Source organism: Salmo salar, chromosome 09 (assembly GCF_965601325.2).
Source record: "Salmo salar chromosome 09, fSalSal1, whole genome shotgun sequence".
NCBI lineage: Eukaryota > Metazoa > Chordata > Actinopteri > Salmoniformes > Salmonidae > Salmo > Salmo salar.
The window spans coordinates 66,871,575-66,893,644 of record NC_138299.1 but is presented as its reverse complement, the minus strand read 5'-3'; the positions used below and the strand labels follow the sequence as shown (position 1 = coordinate 66,893,644).

At 43.5% G+C, this 22,070-nt stretch overlaps 1 protein-coding gene across 2 annotated transcripts in view; it reads right to left on the bottom strand.

Moving 5' to 3' along the window:
• The window catches only part of egf (epidermal growth factor), a 29,230-nt gene extending 7,895 nt beyond the window's left edge, over nucleotides 1-21,335 (bottom strand). The window contains exons 1-18 of one of the 2 annotated variants that reach the window (XM_014211951.3): nucleotides 20,754-21,335; nucleotides 18,154-18,353; nucleotides 17,395-17,576; nucleotides 16,273-16,500; nucleotides 15,852-16,054; nucleotides 15,632-15,745; nucleotides 15,319-15,441; nucleotides 3,771-3,893; nucleotides 2,992-3,117; nucleotides 2,687-2,823; nucleotides 2,263-2,411; nucleotides 1,918-2,022; nucleotides 1,589-1,812; nucleotides 1,240-1,407; nucleotides 995-1,135; nucleotides 732-899; nucleotides 502-618; nucleotides 67-192 (exon numbers count right to left, since the gene is read on the bottom strand). In XM_014211951.3, coding sequence (XP_014067426.1) covers nucleotides 67-192; nucleotides 502-618; nucleotides 732-899; nucleotides 995-1,135; nucleotides 1,240-1,407; nucleotides 1,589-1,812; nucleotides 1,918-2,022; nucleotides 2,263-2,411; nucleotides 2,687-2,823; nucleotides 2,992-3,117; nucleotides 3,771-3,893; nucleotides 15,319-15,441; nucleotides 15,632-15,745; nucleotides 15,852-16,054; nucleotides 16,273-16,500; nucleotides 17,395-17,576; nucleotides 18,154-18,353; nucleotides 20,754-20,880 — 2,761 coding nt within the window. In that variant the 5' untranslated portion in view covers nucleotides 20,881-21,335. The remainder of the gene's footprint in view (nucleotides 1-66; nucleotides 193-501; nucleotides 619-731; nucleotides 900-994; nucleotides 1,136-1,239; nucleotides 1,408-1,588; nucleotides 1,813-1,917; nucleotides 2,023-2,262; nucleotides 2,412-2,686; nucleotides 2,824-2,991; nucleotides 3,118-3,770; nucleotides 3,894-15,318; nucleotides 15,442-15,631; nucleotides 15,746-15,851; nucleotides 16,055-16,272; nucleotides 16,501-17,394; nucleotides 17,577-18,153; nucleotides 18,354-20,753) is intronic. The other variant, XM_014211952.3, reaches the window with a different exon arrangement.
• Between the last annotated feature and the right edge of the window lie 735 nt (nucleotides 21,336-22,070).

The following is a 22,070-nucleotide window of genomic DNA, read 5'->3' as shown; positions in this document are numbered from 1 at the left end:
ATTGTGAAAATGTAAATGATATGAAAATGAATTTTAAATCATCAAAGTTCATGAGTGAGTGCTCACCGGTACAGTGGTGTTCCTCTCCACTGAAGCCAGGGCGACACTGGCAGTAATATCCTCCAGCGGTGTTGACACACACTGAGCTCTGGATACTACACAGGGTCATCCCCAACATGCACTCATCAAGGTCTAGAAACACAACATTACACATCAAGATACACACCTAATTCCCTTTTTTGTGTTCAGGAATTACATTTAAGTCCCTTTAGCAGATCCTCTTATCCAGAGGAACTTACAGGAGTAATGAGGGTTAAGTGCCTTGCTCAAGGGCACATCAACAGATTTTTCACCTAGTCAGCTCGGGGATTCAAACGACCTTTCGGTCACTTGCCAAATGCTCTTAAAGGCTACCTGCCGGCCCAATTCTCCTAAATAGGAATTTAATTAGAAGTCAAAAAGAGTTCACAGGTACACACGTATGCACACACACGCACTCACCCACACACAGCTCTCCATCCCCAGTGAAACCTTCCAGGCAGTGGCAGGTGGGGTTGCCTCCATCCAGTAGACATTGTGCATTCACATCACAACGGAGAGAGAAACAGTCATCCTGGTCTGGAAGTGCAAGGATGTTGCCGAAAATGTTTCAAAAGACCACATTTTTTTTGCAGCCATTTTGTGCCAGTATGAAATCTATAGTATTCTTGTTATAGCAGTGTGGCTTTTACCTGACACCATCTTCTCAATGAAGAGTGTGGGCTCACTCCCTTCGTCCAGGTTGTCCTCTGCCTCCTCCCCGTCAGTAGAGAGACCAGGCACAGGGAGAGGCATGCTTTCATCGTTCAAAGTTTTGTTTTTCAGAGAGAACGGGTCTGCAGACTCGCCATCTCCAGAATCTGTAGGAAAAATGATGAGCAGACCAAAGTTGCATCTTTTAAAATCAAACTCAACCTGAATCTTTATGAAAGGTGTCAACTGGGGTTCATATCACCTGTTGATCCGTAGGATGGCAAGCAATCTTTGCCGTCAGCTGATTGGGCAATGTGTGAGTGACAGGAGCAGTGGGCGAATCCTAGCCTGCTCTCGCACACCTGAGCACAGCCCCCATTTTGATAGAGACAAACATTTGCTCCTGAGGACGACAATTAAATGCATTTGGTAAAAGACTGCAATAAAGCAAACATAGGTTTTTAACAATAATATTATGGAGTCTCTCTCTCTCACTCTTCTTGCTACCTGGCTTGGCGAGGGGGTGAACCACAACTATGGATGCCGGTTGGACCATGTTGCCATGTAGACGCTCTGGGTTCATCCCCGTCCGCTTGTCAACACTCAGGAGCAGCTGCTGCTCCCTGTCCGTGATCCACAACCTGTCCTCAAACACTACCAGGTCAAAAGGTCGACCTGGACCAATCAGAAGAGACAATGAAATTACAATAAGAATATGTATCATATTTAGTTAATATAGGCTATAACCTTTTAACTGTGTGTGTGTGTGTGTGTGTGTGTGTGTGTGTGTGTGTGTGTGTGTGTGTGTGTGTGTGTGTGTGTGTGTGTGTGTGTGTGTATTCCACAGAAGCCTCACCTACTTCGTTCTCTGTCAGGACTTGTCGGTTGGAGCCATCCAGGGATGCCATCTCCAGTACGCCCCTCTGGCTGTCACACCAGTACAGCCTGTCTTCAGTGAAGTCAATGGTCAGACCGCTAGGAGACACCAAGTCAGTGCTCGCAATGACCGCACGGTCACTTCCTTCCAAAGACGCACTCTCCAACACAGGCCTGGTACCCATATCGGTCCAGAACAACTTCCTCAAGAAACAGAACAGAAATGATAACTCACCCATCTGCAATTAAAAGGCAGAGGACAATGTGTAGCAAAAATTCTGATAAAGAAATATATTTAAAATATCGTACTTGGCTAAAGGATGAACTGCAATTCCCCTTGGTTTCTGTATGCCTTTGCTAATAATGGTCTCTCTGTCGAAGCCATCCAAGGTGCTGCGGTCAATAGTTGAGAGGCTGAAAGACAGAATTCAAAAATCATGTCCAAGGCCTAAGATAAAAAAATACATTAAAAAAGAGTAGATATAATTTGAGGAGAATGAATAGAATAGAAACAAACCATGCATGATATAATTCATTGTTAGAACTTCAAATTGTTCAGTCTGAATGTCAATGTAGGTGTGTGTGTGCTAAATTTAAATGAGGTTCTGACAATAGCATTGGCCCTAGTTCTGAACCCTGGGGTACACCACCCACCCTCGGTCAGTCCAGTAGAGCTTGCGGTTGACCCAGTCCACAGCCAGGCCCTCTGGTGAGTCCAACCCCTCAGTGAGCAAAACCTCCCTGGACCCGCCGTCCAAATCAGCCCTCTCAATCTGCTTCAGTACTGTACTGGCAAAGTACACCTAGGAAAATACACACCTTTTATTATTTTTAATCAATATGCCTCGTAAGCATCATTGCCTGACATGGACCAAACAGTTTCACTTCCCCTTCATTGAGAGTCATGCAGTAACCAGCAATGACCAATAGGTGGCAACAGATCTGAAAGCAGCTGACCCAAAGTGCTCCATAGTAAATTCAGAACAGTCGAGTGATTTTGCGCTGCAGTTTTGAAGTTGTATAACTGACTTCACTGTTAGATCACTTCTACCTTTGAAAACCCAAAGCATTTCCTTACTTTGTTTTGTACAGGATCGTAGTCCAGAGCTATCACTGTTCCCCTCGGCTCCTCCACAAGGCTTTGGTCACCAGTCCCATCCAGATTAACACGTCTGATGTTTACTATGTTGGCAAACAGCAGATAAGGTGGGGGTCCTGGAACATAATAAAATGAAGTGATGACAAATAAAAAAACAAGAGGGCAAACATACCTCTTTTTGCATGTGAATGTGTGTGTGCCTGTGTGTTTATTTATTGTGTGTGTTTACATGTACTTGTATGCGTGACAGCGTATGTGGTGTGTGTGTATCAGTGAGGACTCACCAGTGGCTGTGCAGCGTTTACCGTCTTGGTGGATCTTGTACCCGGGCAGACAGTCACACTCCCACCTACCAGGAGTGATGGGGGAACATTGCTGACTACAGCCCCCTCGGTCGGAAGAGGAGCAGCCTGGGTGAACCCCCCCCCCCCCCCCCCCCACACACACACACAAAAAGGGAGAGATTCAGTGACACAGCCTCCACTCAGTGACACTGAGCAATAAAACCTCCCCCTTGTAACACTGATAAAACCGCCACTCCGTAACATTGATAAAACATCCACTCCACATCACTGATAAAACCTCCACTCCGTATCACTGATAAAACCTCCACTCCGTATCACTGATAAAACCTCCACTCCGTATCACTGATAAAACCTCCACTCCGTATCACTGATAAAACCTCCACTCCGTATCACTGATAAAACCTCCACTCCGTATCACTGATAAAACCTCCACTCCGTATCACTGATAAAACCTCCACTCCGTATCACTGATAAAACCTCCACTCCGTATCACTGATAAAACCTCCACTCCGTATCACTGATAAAACCTCCACTCCGTATCACTGATAAAACCTCCACTCCGTATCACTGATAAAACCTCCACTCCGTATCACTGATAAAACCTCCACTCCGTAACACTGATAAAACCTCCACTCCGTAACACTGATAAAACCTCCACTCCGTAACACTGATAAAACCTCCACTCTGTAACACTGATAAAACCTCCACTCTGTAACACATCTCCAGTGGCTTTAGGAAAACATTTAGTGTAGTAGTACCTCTACAGGTCTGTCCATCCGGCTGTAGTATGGACCCCTCTGGACACACACAGATGGTCCCCTCATCAGTAGCAAGACATCCATTATCGCACTGGGTCATATTGGCCAGACATGGTGAGGTCTCTGTTGATGCAAGGGCAGATAATTAGCAAAGATATAAAGAACCCAGTGGTGTATTGCAGCTTGGCAGACATACAGATGACTTTATTCGAAATTCATGATAATATAATGTTGCAAAGCAGCTCTATCTCAGTTGAAGTGGTAATAATCCAATACACATGTTATTCCAGAATCAGATGTCCTGTGACTTTGACTGATTTCATTTTTTTTTTGCCTGAGCTGACCTTATCAATTGTGTCACGCGCAAAGCATTGCATGTTGTGCGTTGAACTTAAACCTCGGGCCACATCCGATGCTCAGGCAATAATATCCTCACTCTCATGCTACAACATCAGTGAACACACTACAGAACCAAAAATCACAAATGATTAAGGGCTATGCACGAAGGGTTGTGAGCGATGAAAACCAGTGGTGGAAAAAATACCCAATTGTCATACTTGAGTAAAAGTAAAGACTAAAAGTGAAAGTCACGCAGAAAAATACTACTTAAGTAAAAGTCTAAAAGTATTTGGTTTTAAATATACTTAGGCATCAAAAGTAAAAGTATAAATCATTTCAAATTGGCACAATTTTCTTGTTTTTTTACATTTACAGACAGCCTGGGTCACACTACAACACGCAGACATAATTTACAAACAAAGCATTTGTGTTTACTGAGTCCTCCATGTAAGAGGCAGTACGGATGACCAGAGATGTTCTCTTGATCAGTGAGTGAATTGGACCACTTTCCTGTCCTGCTAAGCATTGAAAATGTAACGAGTACTTTTGGGTGCCAGGGAAAATGTGTGTAGTAAAAAGTACATTATTTAAAAGTAAAAGTGGTCAAAAATATAAATAGTAAAGTAAAGTACAGATACCTAAAATAACTACTTAAGTAGTACTTTAAAGTGTTTTTACTTAAGTACTTTACACCAGTGATGCTCCTAACACCACCTAAGATAACACTAATAGTGACAACATCTAAATCCAAGGTAGATGTGTATGGAGGCAGGAGCTTGAAGCTGTCACTTGTGCTCCCTCTTTGGCCCCTAGGTCACCAGGCTGCTCGTTATGGCACACACCTGTCACCATCCCCACTCACCTGGACTCCATCACCTCCTTGATTACCTGCGCTATATATGTAACTCCCTTTGGTTCCTTCCCCAGGCGTCATTGTTTCTGTTTCATGTCTGTGCGTTATTCGTGTTTTGTGTTATGTTTAGTTTATTGATTATTCACTCCCTGAACTTGCTTCCTGACTCCCAGCGCACACGTTACAGAAGCAGACACAAAGAAAACCGGAATTGGATTGAGATGGAAAGGACTGCCCAGAACAGTCTAGTGGATTTGTCAATGGCTAACGCTCCCAGAGGAGCTATGGGCCTAAATAAGTAGCGTGCATGACAACTTTACTCTCTTGCCAATTTTTGGCAACAACACAGTTTTCACTGGACAAAGCCAGATGGTTAGTGGGAAAAAAGCCTCTTAACCTCTACGCACTTGAATTAAATCCCTTTAAGATGTCTGCACTAATCCCTTCCAAAAAGGTGAAAGTGTAATGAGAATGCTTTCTAAGTCCAAGTCCCACATTCAACGAACGTGTGTGATGTACCACAGTTACCTGGTAATGCTGAAGTGGAGACTAAATTGAAGCTTTCTAACTTTTTATTTTACCTTTATTTAACTAGGCAAGTCAGTTAAGAACAAATTCTTATTTTCAATGACGGCCTAGGAACAGCGGGTTAACTGCCTTGTTCAGGGGCAGAACGACAGATTTTTTTTTACCTTGTCAGCTCGGGGATTCGATCTTGCAACCTTTCGGTTACTAGTCCAACACTAGTCTCCCTGCCGCCCCAGCTTTCTGCCTTGAAATATGCTGACATAACTTTATTTAGCTTGAAATCACTTATGAACTTATGATTTAAAAAAGTTCAAATCCATCTGGATTACATTGTTTCTCATTGATGACTTCACCTGAACCAATCAAAGTAAGGGGCCTATGTCGGTCTACTCATACATTTCACCATTGTGAAATGGTGACCAGGAATAAGACTTTCCCAAAGCGGATCCTTTGTCTGCACCTCCCAGGGCATACGAACTGATTCCAGAGGCCGACCCAAAACAATGCCGGAGGAGAGAGTGCCGGAGCGGTCTTCGATTGAGGCTTCAGATGCGCACACACCACCCACCGCTCCCGAGTATATTACTCGCTAATGTCCGGTCCCTAGTTAACAAAGTTGATGAAATCTGGGCAAGAGTTGCTTTCCAAAGAGATATCCGGCATTGTAACATACTCTGTTTCACGAAAACATGGCTAGCTGGGGACATGCTGTCGGCGTATGTTTTATTATTAACGACCCATGGTGTAATTGTAACAACATACAGGAACTCAAGTCCTTTTGTTCACCAAACCAAGAATTCCTCACAACGAACATCAAGGAAACCATATATCATGAGTCTGCATTTATTGTAGCTGGGGATTTTAACAAAGCTAATTTGAGAAAAAGGCTACCTAAATTCTATCAGAATATTGATTGCTGTACCCAACTGAGTAACACGCTCGACCATTGCTACTCTAACTTCCGTGATACAAGGCCCTCCCCCACCCTCCTTTTGGCAAATCTGACCATGACCCTCCTTTTGATAAATCTGACCCCTCCTATAGGCAGAAACTTAAACAGGAAGCGCCCATGCTTAGGTGTATCCAAAGCTGGAGTGATCAATTGGATTACATGCTTCAGGATTGCTTCGATCACATGGACTTGGATATGTTCCGGGTAGACTCAGAGAATAACATTGACGTATACTCTGACTCGTTGAGCGAGTTCATAAGGAAGTGTATAGGAGATGTTGTACCGACTGTGACTATTAAAACCTTCCCTAACCAGAAACTGTGGATTGATGGCAGCATTTGCGCAAAGCTGAAAGCACGAACCACCGCATATAATCAGGGCAAGGCGACTGGAAATATAACCGAATACAAACAGTGTAGTTATTCCCTCTGTAAGGCAATTAAACAAGCAAAGTGTCAGTATAGAGACAAAGTGGAGACGCAAAGTGGAGGCTCAAAAACTAGACGTATGTGGCAGGGTCTGAAGACAATCACGGGTTAGAAAAACAAAACCAGTCCGGTCGTGGACATCGAAGTCTTGCTTCCAGACAAATTAAAAACAACTTCTTTGCACGATTTGAGGACAATACAGTGCCACCGACACGACCCGCTACCAAGACTGTGGGCTCTCCTTCTCCGTGGCCGACATGAGTAAAACATTAAAACGTGTTAACCCTCGCAAGGCTGCCGGCCCAGACAGCATCCCAAACTGCATCCTCAGAGCATGCGCAGACCAGCTGGCTGGTGTGTTTACAGACATATTCAATCAATCCCTATCCCAGTCTGCTGTCCCCACATGCTTTAAGAGGGCCACCATTGTTCCTGTTCCCAAGAAAGTTAAGGTGACTGAACTAAATGACTATCGCCATGTAGCACTCACTTCTGTCATCATGAAGTGCTTTGAGAGATTAGTCAAGGGTCATTTCACCTCCACCTTACCTGCCACCCTAGACCCACTTCAATTTGCTTACTGTCCCAATAGGTCCACAGACGATGCAATCGCCATCACACTGCACACTGCCCTATCCCATCTGGACAAGAGGAATACCTATGTAAGAATGCTGTTCATTGACTACAGCTCAGCATTCAACACCATAGTACCCGCCAAACTCATCATTAAGCCTGAGACCCTGGGTCTCGAACCCGCCCTGTGCAACTGGATTCTGGACTTCCTGACGGGCCACTCCCAGGTGGTGAAGATAGGAAACAACACCTCCACTACGCTGACCTTCAACACTGGGGCCTCACAAGGGTGCGTTCTCAGCCCCCTCCTTTACTCGCTGTTCACCCACGACTGTGTGGCCGTGCACGCCTCCAACTCAGGAAAATAACCTCTCACTCAATGTCAGCAAAACAAAGGAGATGATTGTGGACTTCAGGAAACAGCAAAGGGAGCACCCCCCTATCCACATCAACGTCACAGCATTGGAGAAGGTGGAAAGTTTCAAGTTCCACGGTGTTCATATCACCGACAAACTGAAATGGTCCACGCACACAGACAGTGTGGTGAAGAAGGTGCAATAGCGCCTCCTCAACCTCAGGAGGCTGAAAAAATGTGGCTTGTCACCGAAATCCCTCACTAACTTTTACAGGTGCACAATTGAGATTCAGATTGTTAAACAGCCACCACTAGCAAAGAGAGGCGGCTGCCAACCTACAGACTTGATATCGTTGGCCACTTTAAAAAATGGAAGACTAGTCACTTTAATTTTATGTGTCACGCCCTGACCATGGAGAGTCTTTGGTTCCACTTTGTTTTGCATTATGTTTACATATCTCACATTACTCATCTCATATGTATATAATGTATACTGTATCCTTCACTATCTATTCTTTACTATCTATTGCATCTTAGCCGCTCTGTCGCTGCTCATTCATATATTTTATACTGAAATATTCTTATCCCATTCCTTTACTAGATTGTATGTATTAGGTTTTGTTTGATATTCGGTTTTGTTGTGGAATTGTTAGATATTACCTGTTAGATACTGCTGCACTGTCGGATCTAGAAGCATTTCGCTACACTCGCATAACATCTGCTAACTATGTGTATGTGACCAATAACATTTGATTTGATTAGATACATTTATGAAGTTGCTTCTTTCAATTATTGATAAACATGCACCTGTTAAGAAACGTACTGTTAAAACTGATGAGGCTCCATAATGAGGAATTGAAAGGAATTGAACAACTGAGTGGCTAATAAGGCTGTCTGCACATCTGACTCCCTGACCTATTGCAAATTGAGAAATGATGTGACTAAACTCAACAAAAACAATAAGAAACTGTATTATGAAGCCAAGCTCAATGATATAAAGAATGCTGTAAACTTTGGAGTACTTTAAATGAAATTATTTGCATAAAGATAAATTCAACTTCTTCTTTCATCGAATCAGATGGCTTATTCATCACAAAACCATTTGATGTTGCCAATTATTTTAATGATTATTTTATAGACAAAGTGGGCAAACTTAGGCAGGAAATGCCAACAACGAACAGTGAGCCATTGTACTCAAGTATAAAAAAAAATAATAATAATGAAAGAAAGACATTGCACATTTTAACCCTTGTGTTGTCTCCAGGGGCAACCCCCTAAATGATTTTTTTTTTCAACTTGAAATTTGATGACTTTTCCTAGAGTGACCCCAACATTAGAAAAAGTGAAATATCGCATTTGTTCATATTTCCATAAAAGCTGTACACCACCAGGTTACAAAGACTGTCTTAGGGTCATTTTGACCCACCAGTTATAAAATAATTTACACACCACAAAACACACACACACACACACACACACACACACACAATGAGAAATTGAGATTGTGTGCTACTGATTAAACTCAGACAAAACTAAAACTGTCTTGTGCATGTGCAGCATCTCCCATCCATGACCCCACACATGACTCAAGTTCACAGACAAAATAAAAACAATTTCAGACAAAATAAACATTTCTTGAAAGCATTGTTTACTAATGGGAAATGCAGTTAGAGGCGATAAAGGTGCTGCAGATGACTGTTCCCCCCAGTACTCTCTTTGCTGAAGCCATGAGTGCACATTTCAGTGCCCAACAGGTCGCAGATCAGATTTTTTCAGATGTCCAGGAGGACAAGAGAACAATGATTTAGAAGAGGAGGAGGTATCTGAAGAAGAAGATAGGGAAGAATGCAACCAGAGCACGATGCGTCATCTTCAGATGAAGAAGAAATCCCCCAAGCTGAAAGATACATTTTTGTCAAAGAACAAAAAAATAACATGGTCCTTCTCACCATATGACAACCAGGGCAGGATGGCAGCACAAAATGTCATAAGTATGACCCCAGGGCCCACAGACATGCAGTTGCCCATGCCCAGGAAATCGCCTCAACATTCTGCATGTTCATCACACTAGCCATCGAAAAAATCATCCCGGAGTTGACAAATTTGGAGGTTTTCTGTAAATTTGGAGACAACAGGAAAGGGATGGATTAGATTGACCTGCATGCCTAGATAGGGCTGCTAATCTTAGCAGGTGTGTATAGGTCCTGAGGTGAGGTTACATGTAGTCTCTGGGATGCAAAGAGTGGAAAGGCGATTTTCTGTGCCACGATGCAACTGAAGTACTTCACACTTTCTCAAGAATGCTACGATTTGATGACCGTGAGTCAAGACCTGCAAGACGTGTGAGAGACAAACTGGCAACCATAAGAGAGGTTTGGGAGAAGTGAGTGGAGCGTCTGTCATTCCTCTACAACCCTGGGCCTGAAGTAACAGTGAATGAGCAACTGGTTCCATGTCTGTAATGTAAGTGATTTTCACTGTTAATTTTTCTATGTATTGCTGTAATATCATTGATTTATGTGATTGTTTTCTGTGACACTGATACTAATTACTGATAGTAATCTCTTTTGTCAAAAGGTTGCTGTCCTTTCTGGAAGTCCTTAATTTTATTTTAAATCAAATACAAACCTGAAATACAACAAACAAGTAATGACAATATATTATTCAGATATATTATTTAGTATATTATTCAAGTAATATAATAATAATGTAAATAATGAAAATCAAATAAGCCTGCAACGCCATCAAAGATGTGGCAAATCTGGCTTAAACACCACCGACTACATCACCCAGAATGCCCAGCGCCAGAGGAGCATGCACACAGTGACTCTGCTGTCACAGGTTGTTATGGACGCTGTCACAGGACACAGAACCCATGCCACCACATGCCTCGTCCAAAGGATTTACATACGCACAAACGCAACATAATGTGGCACTCCACCATGGATCACCGAACCAAACCACCGCTATCACCACCGCCACCAGAAACCAGCAGAGTGCTCCGAACAATCAGCACAATGCAAAGGGCTGATAATAATATCCTAATGCTATATAGCATTTGGGTCGCTGAGCTACCGCACCCAGCGAGCTACAAGTTACTCCCGGCCAACTAACACCGACACAGTGAGGTAAACGTTCAGTGCACAAACATAAAAGTGACTTAAACATCAATGCTAGACTGAGTAGTTCGCAGTTACATACCAACGGGCTGTGTGCTCCTGATGATTGTCTGCGGTCAAGTGATTACCAGGTGCTGTAATTTAAGTCCTAGTGAAGCTGCGCATGCGCACATAACGTAACATATCTGAGCATCTAAGAAACTTAAAGAAATCACTCGTACCCCATTTAATTCTCTTTTATCTATATCTATCTATCTATATATATATATATATTTTTGTATTTTTTTTAATTTTATTTTTTTAATTTTTTTCCTGAGTGAGCTAGAAGTCTCAACACCTCCCACATGGCCGACTGATCGAAGATCCAAGGAGGGCACAGTCTCTTGAGTCTCTCAGTGAGAATTTCAAACTAAAGTCCAGTCTTTGTAGGCATTTACAAACAACATGTATTAACTAAGGAGGTAGGCTCCACCACCTTTCCTCCTACTGAGTGTAGGTTTGCCCTCGAAGCACTCAGTTGCCTCCCAGGGTTACCCGCTAGCTAAGCAAAGAACACAGAGTCACAGTCTTTGGGTACCCATGGCGAGGATTTATCTTACCTCCTCTTGGTCTTCAGCAGGAATCAAGATCCCCAACCTCCGCACATCCCTGCGAATGACGATTTCGTGTGCATGGTAGAGTCCTTTCTCCGGGCCCTGGGAACCATGGGAGCTGGAAGACCCATGCAGGTTGTTATGTCCGCATCCCAGACAACCCCCTTCTCGTCTGGATATGTTGTAGCAATCCGACCTTTCTTTTAGTGTGCAGCAGTGTGGCAGCCACCCCTTCATGATTCGCTTCGTGAGCTTCCCTCGCAAGCAAGGCCCCCAGCCACGACCGAAACGGGATTAAAGGTACAGCGGTTCCGTCTTCATTCCAAGACTGGACTCTACCACCACAAAGTAAGAGTCCATTGTTGTCATCTTTCATCACAACAAGGTGGTTTAAGGTCGTATCCTGAAAGTTCACGCCGTCTTGGGCTGCAAGGGCTAGGTCTTGGAAAGCCGCTGTTCTCTCTCCCACAGACAGCCTGGGCCCCCTCACCTCCCAGTTTGCTGAGCTCGAGGCTTGGTAGCTTGTCCTCAGCCAGGATTCTGCCGCTCTTCGAACCCAGGCGATTGTTCCACACAATTTAGACAAGCTACTGAATCGTTCGTGCCCGACAAGGCGCACTAGAGCTACACCCCAGGGCTTCCTCCTTGGCCTCTCTACTGCTGGAGTTGGACCTTGGTCTTTCATCTGCGGTCGCGGTGCGGAGTCTTGCAAGTCTGCCCCAACATCAGTATTGCTGGGGCCTGAGAACTTTTCTGCCTGAGACCTGGTGACTACAGCTGAGAACGCTCTTCTCTGCAACCTTTTAACATCATCAGCTACGCTGGTCACTATCTCACTGGCTGTCTTCACAGGCCACTCAGCCTCAGGCCAACTCAGGAACTCTGGGCCTTGTTGCCACTCTGACCCTTCATCGAGTTCCTCAGGAGTTGCTCCCCTTGTGATGATGTCTGCTATGTTCAGGTTGCCCTCAATCCACCTCCAGTCTTCCACTGGTCCAGCCTTCTGGATCTCTCCGATGCGGTTAGCGAAGAAAGTTTGGTAGCCATAGCTATCCTTGTGAATTGCTCCCAGGATTGTTTGGCTATCCACGAAGTGGACCCAGCGTGCGACCTTGATGCGGCAGTGCTTTACAAGGTATTTTCTCAGGCGGATCGAAAAGACAGCACCACATACCTCTGCCTTAATCACGTCTCCTTTCTGGTTGAGAGGGGTAAGCTTTGCTTTTGACTCAACCAGCCTCACTACGACCCCATTCTGCGTCTCCCAACGGAGATAGAGCACCACGCCGTAGGAAGCCTCACTCCCATCTGAAAACGTGACTCCCATTGGATGACCTATGGCTCCAGTTGGTGTGAGGCTTCTTTCGAACCTGATCTGGGCAAGTCTCACATATTCTTCGAGGAGTCTTATGGAAGCCGCGGCCCGGGTTCGATTCCTGGTCAGGGAACCACGAGTGATTTCTTTAAGTTTCTTAGATGCTCAGATATGTTACGTTATGTGCGCATGCGCAGCTTCACTATTATGACAGGTGTGTTGTAATTAAAATGAGTGGTGTCCACTGATTAAATTCAGTCTTTCTGCATTGTGAAGAGGGAAAACCCAGATATTCACAAAGTTTGTGATGAATGACAGGTTGTTTCTTCATGCAAAATAGATATGGGGTTTAAAATTCAATTAAGCTGCTTTATTTTAGGGGTTTAGTGAAGGCAGGTCATTTTTGACCCTCAGGACAAGGGGAGTATACAGAATGTTACGACTACATAAGGGTTCATTTTATAAAGTTAGTGTGGGGAGGTGGAAAATGTATTGTCATCGATCAATAATGACAAATCTCCTGGCATTGACAACTTAGATGGAAATCTACTGAGGATGGTACTGTAGCTGACTCTATAGCCATTCATATCTGTCATATCTTTATTCTGAGCCTAGAGGAAAGTCTTTGTCCTCAAGCCTGGAGGGAAGCCAAAGTAATTCCGCTACCCAAGAGTGGTAAAGGGGCCATTACTGGTTCTAACAGCAGACCTGTCAGCTTGCTGCCAGCTCTTCGCAAACTGTTGGAAAAAATGGTGCTTGACCAAATACAATGTTACTTCTCTGTTAGCAAATTAACAACAGACTTTGAGCGTGCTTATAGAGAAGGGCACTCAACATGTACTGCACTGACACAAATGACTGATGATTGGTTGAAAGAAATTGAAAATAAGAAGATTGTGGGTGCTGTACTGTTAGATTTCAGTGCAGCCTTTGATATTATTTTCCATAACCTGTTGTTGAAAAAACATATTTGTTATGACTTTTCAACTTCTGCCATATCGTGGATTCAGAGCAATCTATCTAATATAACTCAGAGGGTTTTCTTTAATGGAAGCTTCTCTAACTTAAAGTGTGGTGTACTGCAGGGCAGCTCTCTAGGCCCTCTACTCTTTTCTAGTTTTACCAATGACTTGCCACTGTCATTAAACAAAGCATGTGTGTCCATGTATGCTGATGATTCAACCATATAAGCATCAGCAACCACAGCTAATGAAATCACTGAAACCCTTAACAAAGAGTTGCAGTCTGTTTTGAAATGGGTGAACAGGAATACACTGGTCCTGATCATCTCTGAAACTAAGAGCATTGTATTTGGTACAATTCATTCCCTAAGTTCTAGACCTCAGCTGATTCTGGGAATGAAAGGTGTGGCTGTTGAACATGTTGAGGAGACTAAATTACTTGGTGTTACCTTAGATTGTAAACTGTCATGGTCAACACATATAGATTCAGTGGTTGTAAAGATGAGGAGAGGTCTGTCCGTAATAAAGAGATTAACTGCTTTTTTGACACCACATTCCACAAAGCAGGTCCTGCAGGCTCTAGTTGTATCTTATCTTAATCATTGTCCAGTCATATGGTCAAGTGCTGCACAGAAGTTAAACTGCAACTGGTCAAGAACAGAGCGGCACATCTTGCCTTTCATTGTATTCAGAGGGCTAACATTAATACTATGTATGCCAGCCTCTCTTGGCTAAGAGTTGAGGAAAGACTGACTGCGTTACATCTTGTTTTATAAGAAACATCAATGTGTTGGAAATTCCACATTTTTGTATAGTCAATTTACACACAGGGGTCTTTTCACAGTCCCCAGGTCCAGAACAAATTCAAGGAAATGTGTAGTATTATACAGAGCCTTGAGTGCATGGAACTAATTTCCATCTTATATAGCGCAATTGAACAGCAAACCTGCTTTCAAAAAACAAATAAAGCAACACCTCACGGCACAACGACTCTCCCTCATGTGACCTACTTGTTGTGTGTATGTACTGACATGTATGTGTAACTGACACACGCACACACACACACACACACACACACACACACACACACACACACACACACACACACACACACACACACACACACACACACACACACACACACACACACACACACACACACTATATGTTAATGTTTTTAAATGTATGTAAGTTTTTGTCTGTAATGTATTTTTCGTTATATGTCAGACCCCAGTAAGACTGGCTGTTGGCATTGGCTAATAGGGATCCTAATTAATCAAAATCAAAATAAACATTTGCTGTAACTAGTGTTCAATACTGAACACAAGATTAGCTGGCATTGCACACAATCTCAAAGTCTAAACACACAACATGTACAACAAAGCGCTGTTCTCTTATAGTATTATTGTCAAGAGAAACATTCAGAAGTAAATAACCATACTTTCCAAATCAACAAGACAATACCATTTTTGGTCAAGGATCAGCAAAGACCTTGAAGGAGAATTGCTTTCTTGCAGAAGTGCTGTCTTACCTTGGCAGGTTTTCCTATCAGGAAGCAGAGCGTAACCCTTGGGGCAGGTGCAGAAGTAGGAGCCTGGAATGTTCTCACAGCCCAGGGAACAGCCGTGGTCCCACAGGCCACACTCATTGACATCTAGGATTACATTTTTGTATGTTTAGTCTAATTATTTCTTAGTAATCCTTGTAGGTAATCCTCCATTCCACACTCAACAATTAATACAATAAATTGCTAATACTGCAATTTCATAACATCACATAGTATATCAAAGCATAGTAAAGCATAACATAACCCAGCATTGGTGCTAAATGAATGAATACCATACCTTCACAGTAGTTCCCATGTTTGCTAAGAGCAAAGCCTTTAGTGCACTGGCAGATCCCCTGCTCAGCTGGGTTGGAGCACACATTCACACACACTCCTGTACGACCATCACACGCTGCATTAAAAATGTTATGGAATAAGTTTAGAACAGAGTTCAAGGTTTTGGAACAGAGTTGGACCAAACTTATTGAAGAAACAGCTAAAATGCACTGAACTCTGACCTGGAAAGACAGGCATGGAGTCTTCAATTGGCTGGCTGAGGGGATGTACCACCTTGACAGCAGTAGAGGGGTGTGTCATTCGCTTTAGGTTGATGTTCTCTGCCTCAACCCCTGAGTACTTATTGACTTGCCGTATGGTCCGTGAACTCATATCAGTGTAGTAGACTTGCTCCAGGAACACAGACATCCCCAAAGACTGAGACCTGGTGGGAAGAATATTCAGAAGTTAGCAATAATATAAACCGATCTACAAGTGATGTATCTAATTTTACAGTATACTGCTCTAGTGCTAAATACAGATAGCTGCCCATTTGCAACACTGTCTCATTACAATATGTCAAAACAGTGATATTTAACCACTGGAGTTATATGTCACCTGTGCTGACAAATGAGTGACATAACTATAATGACATCTGCTTACAGTAGTGGCTGGTCAATGACATTGACAACATTCCCGTTGTAGTCACACGACCCAATGGCACTTTCTCCCTCCAGACTGAACTGGACCCAGAACAGTCTCTTGTCCGTCCGGTCGACCGACAGCCCTCCCAGTCTCTCCGGAATCTTCAGCACTGTAGTAATCATCTCTCCCGCTACATCCGACCTCTGAATACTGGGTGTGATCCCGTCGGACAGCCAGAATATAAATCTGAGGAAAGGTATAGTGGTTTTAGGGATAAGGAAGTGTCCCACATTGAAGACTTGAAATCAGGTAAGAGGACATGCCCAGACATGCCTCAGCAAGTACACATGCAATTTCTGGGTATTGGTGATTACACCAAATTTATCCATCCACATTAACACAAGGTTAGATTGAATGTACACAACACTGAGTGTACAAAACATTAGGAACACCTGCTCTTTCCATGACACAGACTGACCAGGTGAATCCAGGTGAAAGCTATGATCCCTTATTGATGTCACTTGTTAAATGCATTTAAATCAGTGTACAGTAGATGAAGGGCAGGATACAGGTTAAATAAGGATTTCTAAGCTTTGAGACATTTGAGACATGGTTTGTGTATGTGTGCCATTCAGAGGGTGAATGGGCAAGACAAACGATTGACGTGCCTTTGAACGAGGTATGGCTGTTCTGAAGGCAAAAGCGGGAGCAACTCAATATTAGTAAGGTGTTCCTAATGTTTTGTACACTCAGTGTTATACACATTGGTGAACAGGAGAGAATTTCACGTAGGAAAAATACAGATAATCAAAAAAATATGTATCTGTGTTTTGGTGTACTTCACTTATACTTGTCTGGCATGAAGCAATCGCCTCTGAAGTTCAAAATGGCTCCCTTTTTCTCTGACCAGAGAGTGGAGGTAAGTGAGTGGCAATCTGCCAGATTACACCTACAGGTATGTGCCAGCCGTGTTAAAAGAGGCAAGGACCCTTTAAAGGCCAAGCATTATAGTAACCCACAAACAAGATGGTGGGTAACTTTAAGGAACTGCATTGGAATGTTTGTCACCGGTGCTCTAATCTTACTCATAGTTACTTGAAAACATACAGAGATACATGTTGAGATAATGTATTGCGTTACCTGTCATTTGGGGCGACTGCTATGGAGATTGGCTGAGATAAATGTCTTAGAAGAGTCCTCTCGTTTTTACCATCTGTATCCACTCTTTTGATACTTCCCACTTCTCCACTGGTCCAGATGACAAAATTGTGAACCCAGTCGACCGCAAGGCCTGAGATCCCTTTCTCAGATGAGTGCAGCTTCTGAAAAGGATGCAGTACAGTTGTGGATCTATAACCATTCATGTCGTTGACTCAACCTTGTATACAATAGGTATTAGCATATTGACCAGCGACAAATAGGAGGTAATACTTTGTCCATGGGATACGGTGGCCATATTAGGAAAGCCTCAGAGTCACAGTGTCCATATTAGGACAGAATTTTACATTACATTTTACATTTTAGTAATTTAGCAGACACTCTTATCCAGTGCGACTTACAGTGCATTCATCTTATGTAGCTAAGAGAGACAACTGCAAATCACGGTCCATAGTAAGCACATTAATCTTCCTCAATAAGTAGCGATCAGCAAATGCAATGATAATAAGAAAAGTGCAAGTGTTAGTTCAAGAAAAGAAAAGGTTGTTTATTTGCGGTGGGGAGAGGGGGAGGCGGGGTGTTGTGGCATTAATCAAGAGACTCTTTTCAAGAGGTAGGTGACTGTGACTCTTGTGACTCCAACTCCGACTCTGTCCTTATATGGACACCGTAATATTACATTCTGTTTCATTTTTTAAGGTGATTCATTGTTTAAGGTGAACTAGTAGTATGGGGATGCACCTGTCTCTGTGTTCCATCCATCGCTGCTTTGTAGATGACCCCTGTCTTTTTATCGGCCCAGTAAACTCTCCCCTCTGTGTAGTGGAAGTCCAGTAGAATAGAGTTTCCAACACCGGTCACAACCCTTTTTTGATTCCCTCCGTCAAGGTCCATTCGGTATATAGCCTTACCATGGCCGAAGATCAGATAGGGCTCTGGAGCTTTCCAAAAGGAACATAGATTCTAAATCATAGATGGTAGATAGTGTATGATAACGGTCGTTATCACATCAGACAACCAAAATACTGTATAAACCTGGAGGACTGTGATGTTAGGGATTTCAGAAGTGACACACACTGGACCCACATTTTGGACCGGAAGTAACCTAAGATTTGAAATCAGGTACTAGACGGGACCAACTGAGTCATACTCTGCAGTACTGCCAGAGCGCTTTCAATGTGAGAATACACGGAGCTACTAAAAATATTTCTGGGAAAATGTTCTGAAGCTGAATCAATGTAATATAATATAATACCATAGCATAGGAAGCCTACAATGTTACTGTTACACCTCAAATACCTCATTTCTAGTGAGATTTTAGGAGCTGAAGCTGAATAGTCACATTTCTTGTGTCATGCGGCCAAAACTCAACGGCCCGTCTAACTAGGCAGAATATATGCATTGATACAGTAACTGAAGAAAATCTAAATGCATATTCCCATTAAACCGCTTGAGATCAAATGAGTGGCATGCAGACGCAGTTTGGACATTTCAAGGTGAGTAAACGGTGCACAGTGTGCAGTACTATAGTGTGGCAGTTTGTAATCCATAGCTGTCCATTTTCTCCTTACTGTCACATAGTTTCCTGACACAAAGACGTCCAGGGCTGCACAAGTCACGATTGCTATAGAATTTGCAACTTTACTGGCAGTCCCTTTTCAATGTGTGCTGTTCTGTGCTGATACCTTTATTGAATGAGTTGAATCAATGTTGCTGTCTAAAATCCTATTGATGGCGTTTAATGGGGCAGAGTTCAAGGCAGCTCTGGCTGCTTCCCAATAAAACAGTCGTCTCTTAGCGACATGTGCTTTCATACTCTCCTTTCACATGGTGAACATCCTCATATGTCAGTAAAGACTGTCTTGGACATTCCAGTCATTGGAAGTTTAAAATCATATTAGCGCGTAACGTACCAAATAATGTTATATTTCACTCAAATATAATTATTTCATGCTGTTTGGAAGAGAAACTGTTAACAGCGTGAATCCAAAATCTTATTGTTAAGTGGAAACAGAACATCTGAGACAACCATTGCCTTGCGACACGTTGAAAAGGATAACAACATGAATGCTAGACGTGTTGTGTTCGATAGCTCTTCCTTTGACCTTGACCCAAAACAACATGCTAATCTAGTCTAACATGCCCATGTCAACACATGGGTGAAGCATCATTATCATGTGCATCCATGGACACCAGTCACTGGTGTTGAGGAATGAAGACAACAATGAATCTCCATAGGCCAGGGGCAGAAAAACAATGAATCATCTGTCTGTGTGGTGGTTCGTGAGGTCAATGATGCCCGATGGAGAACTTTAAAAACAGGTCATTACTAAGTTGCTAGGATACACAATGCAGACCATTCAGGGCCATCCTTGGGGGCCATCTTCGTTTCTGATTTTAAAAAATCCCCTTAAACAATGTGTAAATCATGCATTGATGTAAATGGGAGATATTTGTGTAACAAGTGACATATGTTCACATCAAATTGGAATTTCCCCCTATAATCTAGTACACCTGCCATGGAAGTGACCCAGTCTAGGGGATAACCTCTTGACCATGGAGAATGCATTCCACAAGTCTCCACTGCGTCCACTACACTTGTCATGATGACGATGGGAGTGGCATGACCCGGTCATAGGGGATAACCTCTCCGGGTGTGAGGGGATAACCCTGACTTAAGCCTCCACTGACACCACTAAAGGCAGGCGCTCGTCCAACTGACCAGAGACCAGTACTGTCTACGGCCAGCTAGGACCGGCCCTACCCAGATCACACACTCTGCCCAGCCAGCTCGCTGTGACGCATGAGGAGTCCGTCTGTTACTTTCCCACTCACTGTTTTCCCTCAGGGATAAAGGTAACCCTTGTGTAAGGGTCACTATTTACCAACTTGCCACAGCCAAAAACGAAATAGTGTCAGACGCCTTCGGTTACATGTACTGTAATGTATAGTGGTGTGGAGACTGACTGAAAATAATGTAAGGCTAATGTAAGGAGAGTACTACCAATACAATGTATCTTGTAATTTGAATATTAGACAGAACGTCAATGCTTGATAATGGAGCTCAATATCATTTATGTACTGGTACTGGTTATCGTTTACATGTGTCAAAGTGTAAGACTTTAGGATCAAGTTACATTTATTAAGGTCCAATTTGTTAATCTTCGATTTTTCACAAAATCTAAAAATAAGTAAATAGACTATATGTCTATAAGTAAATAGACATAACACTATGCTCCTTAGTCCATACAACCAGTTTGTCTCTGTTCTAGAGTGAACAAAAATGTTACTGTACCAACAAGTGCACACTTTGCTAAAGTACAGATGTGAACCCAACTCACCCACACAGCTCCCATTACCCACACCTGATGGGTCTACGAGCCAACATGCCTTCCCAGGGGCCGCTGAGGCTCCGTCGTTTTGCACTGAGAAATAGACCAGCACTGCTGCGACCGTCACGACCAACATAATCCTGCGCTCCGTCTCAATCCGGGGAGCCGCACTTTACTCACGCCAGCCAGGCATTCCTTATCTTGGTCAGACCGTGCGTGCGAGAATTCCACCAAAACTCTGCGACGGTCGCTGACGGCCGTTGGGCATCCTTCTCCAAGGCCCCGGCGTGGAGAGAAAGGAGAAGCCAGTTTCACATCCCAAAAGAGGTGGAAAACGAGATGGAGGCTGTGGACACAAAAAGGAGGGTCAATGAGTTAGCCAGTGGATTCTCTGCCCCAAACCAGGCTGTGTGGGATCTTTTGGGCTCCTCACTCTGGCTCCCAGGTTGCTTAGCTGTTTTGGAAGCAAAGTATGAAATTCCGGACACCCCCGTGGTAAATTTTACACATCCCGGGCCCGGCTGGAGAAGGATTTTCCTCGAACAGGAGTCGGTGTCTGAAGCAGAATGCAGAATATGCAAGTAATGAGACAAAGGCTGCAGCAAAGTCCCAGAAAACAACAGCAGCTCCTAGTCCTCACCCCACCCCCTACCCCTTTGTGTGTGTGTGTGTGTGTGTGTGTGTGTGTGTGTGTGTGTGTGTGTGTGTGTGTGTGTGTGTGTGTGTGTGTGTGTGTGCGTGGAACCATTAGCATAGATATCTGACTCTTTTGTGGATTCTTTTCAGAAGAGAATTAAGGTGACCTCTGACACCCTTAACCTTCCGCACACATCTGCACACACACATAGGGTAACAGACAAACAGACACACACTGTCAAACACACCTATTGACACGCACCACACACACACACACACCACTGTTATCCCCTTTCCCCCATTTTCTTCACCAGGGACAGTCATGTCAGGAAGACTCTCTGTGCTCAATTGTACACTGTTGTACAGATTGTACAGATATCGTGTGTATTCGGATTAGTACGTGTACCTTATACATGCGTATCTGTCTTTCCTGTATGACCGTCTCCCTGAGTGAATCAGGCTGGATGAGTAAGCGAAAGAACTCGGAGGAGTGGAGGAGACTTGTCAGTGGCCTGCTTGTTTTCTGTTTACTCAGGAGAGCAATCGTCAGACTCCACCAACCAAACCCCTATTCATACCCAGGATGACTAGCATATTGTTAACAGCAGTGTCACACGTGGCCGTTGACGTAGCTGTAGGAGGGCTAACGAAGCTGGAAAGGGCTCAGTGTCCACAGCTATAGTTGAGTTG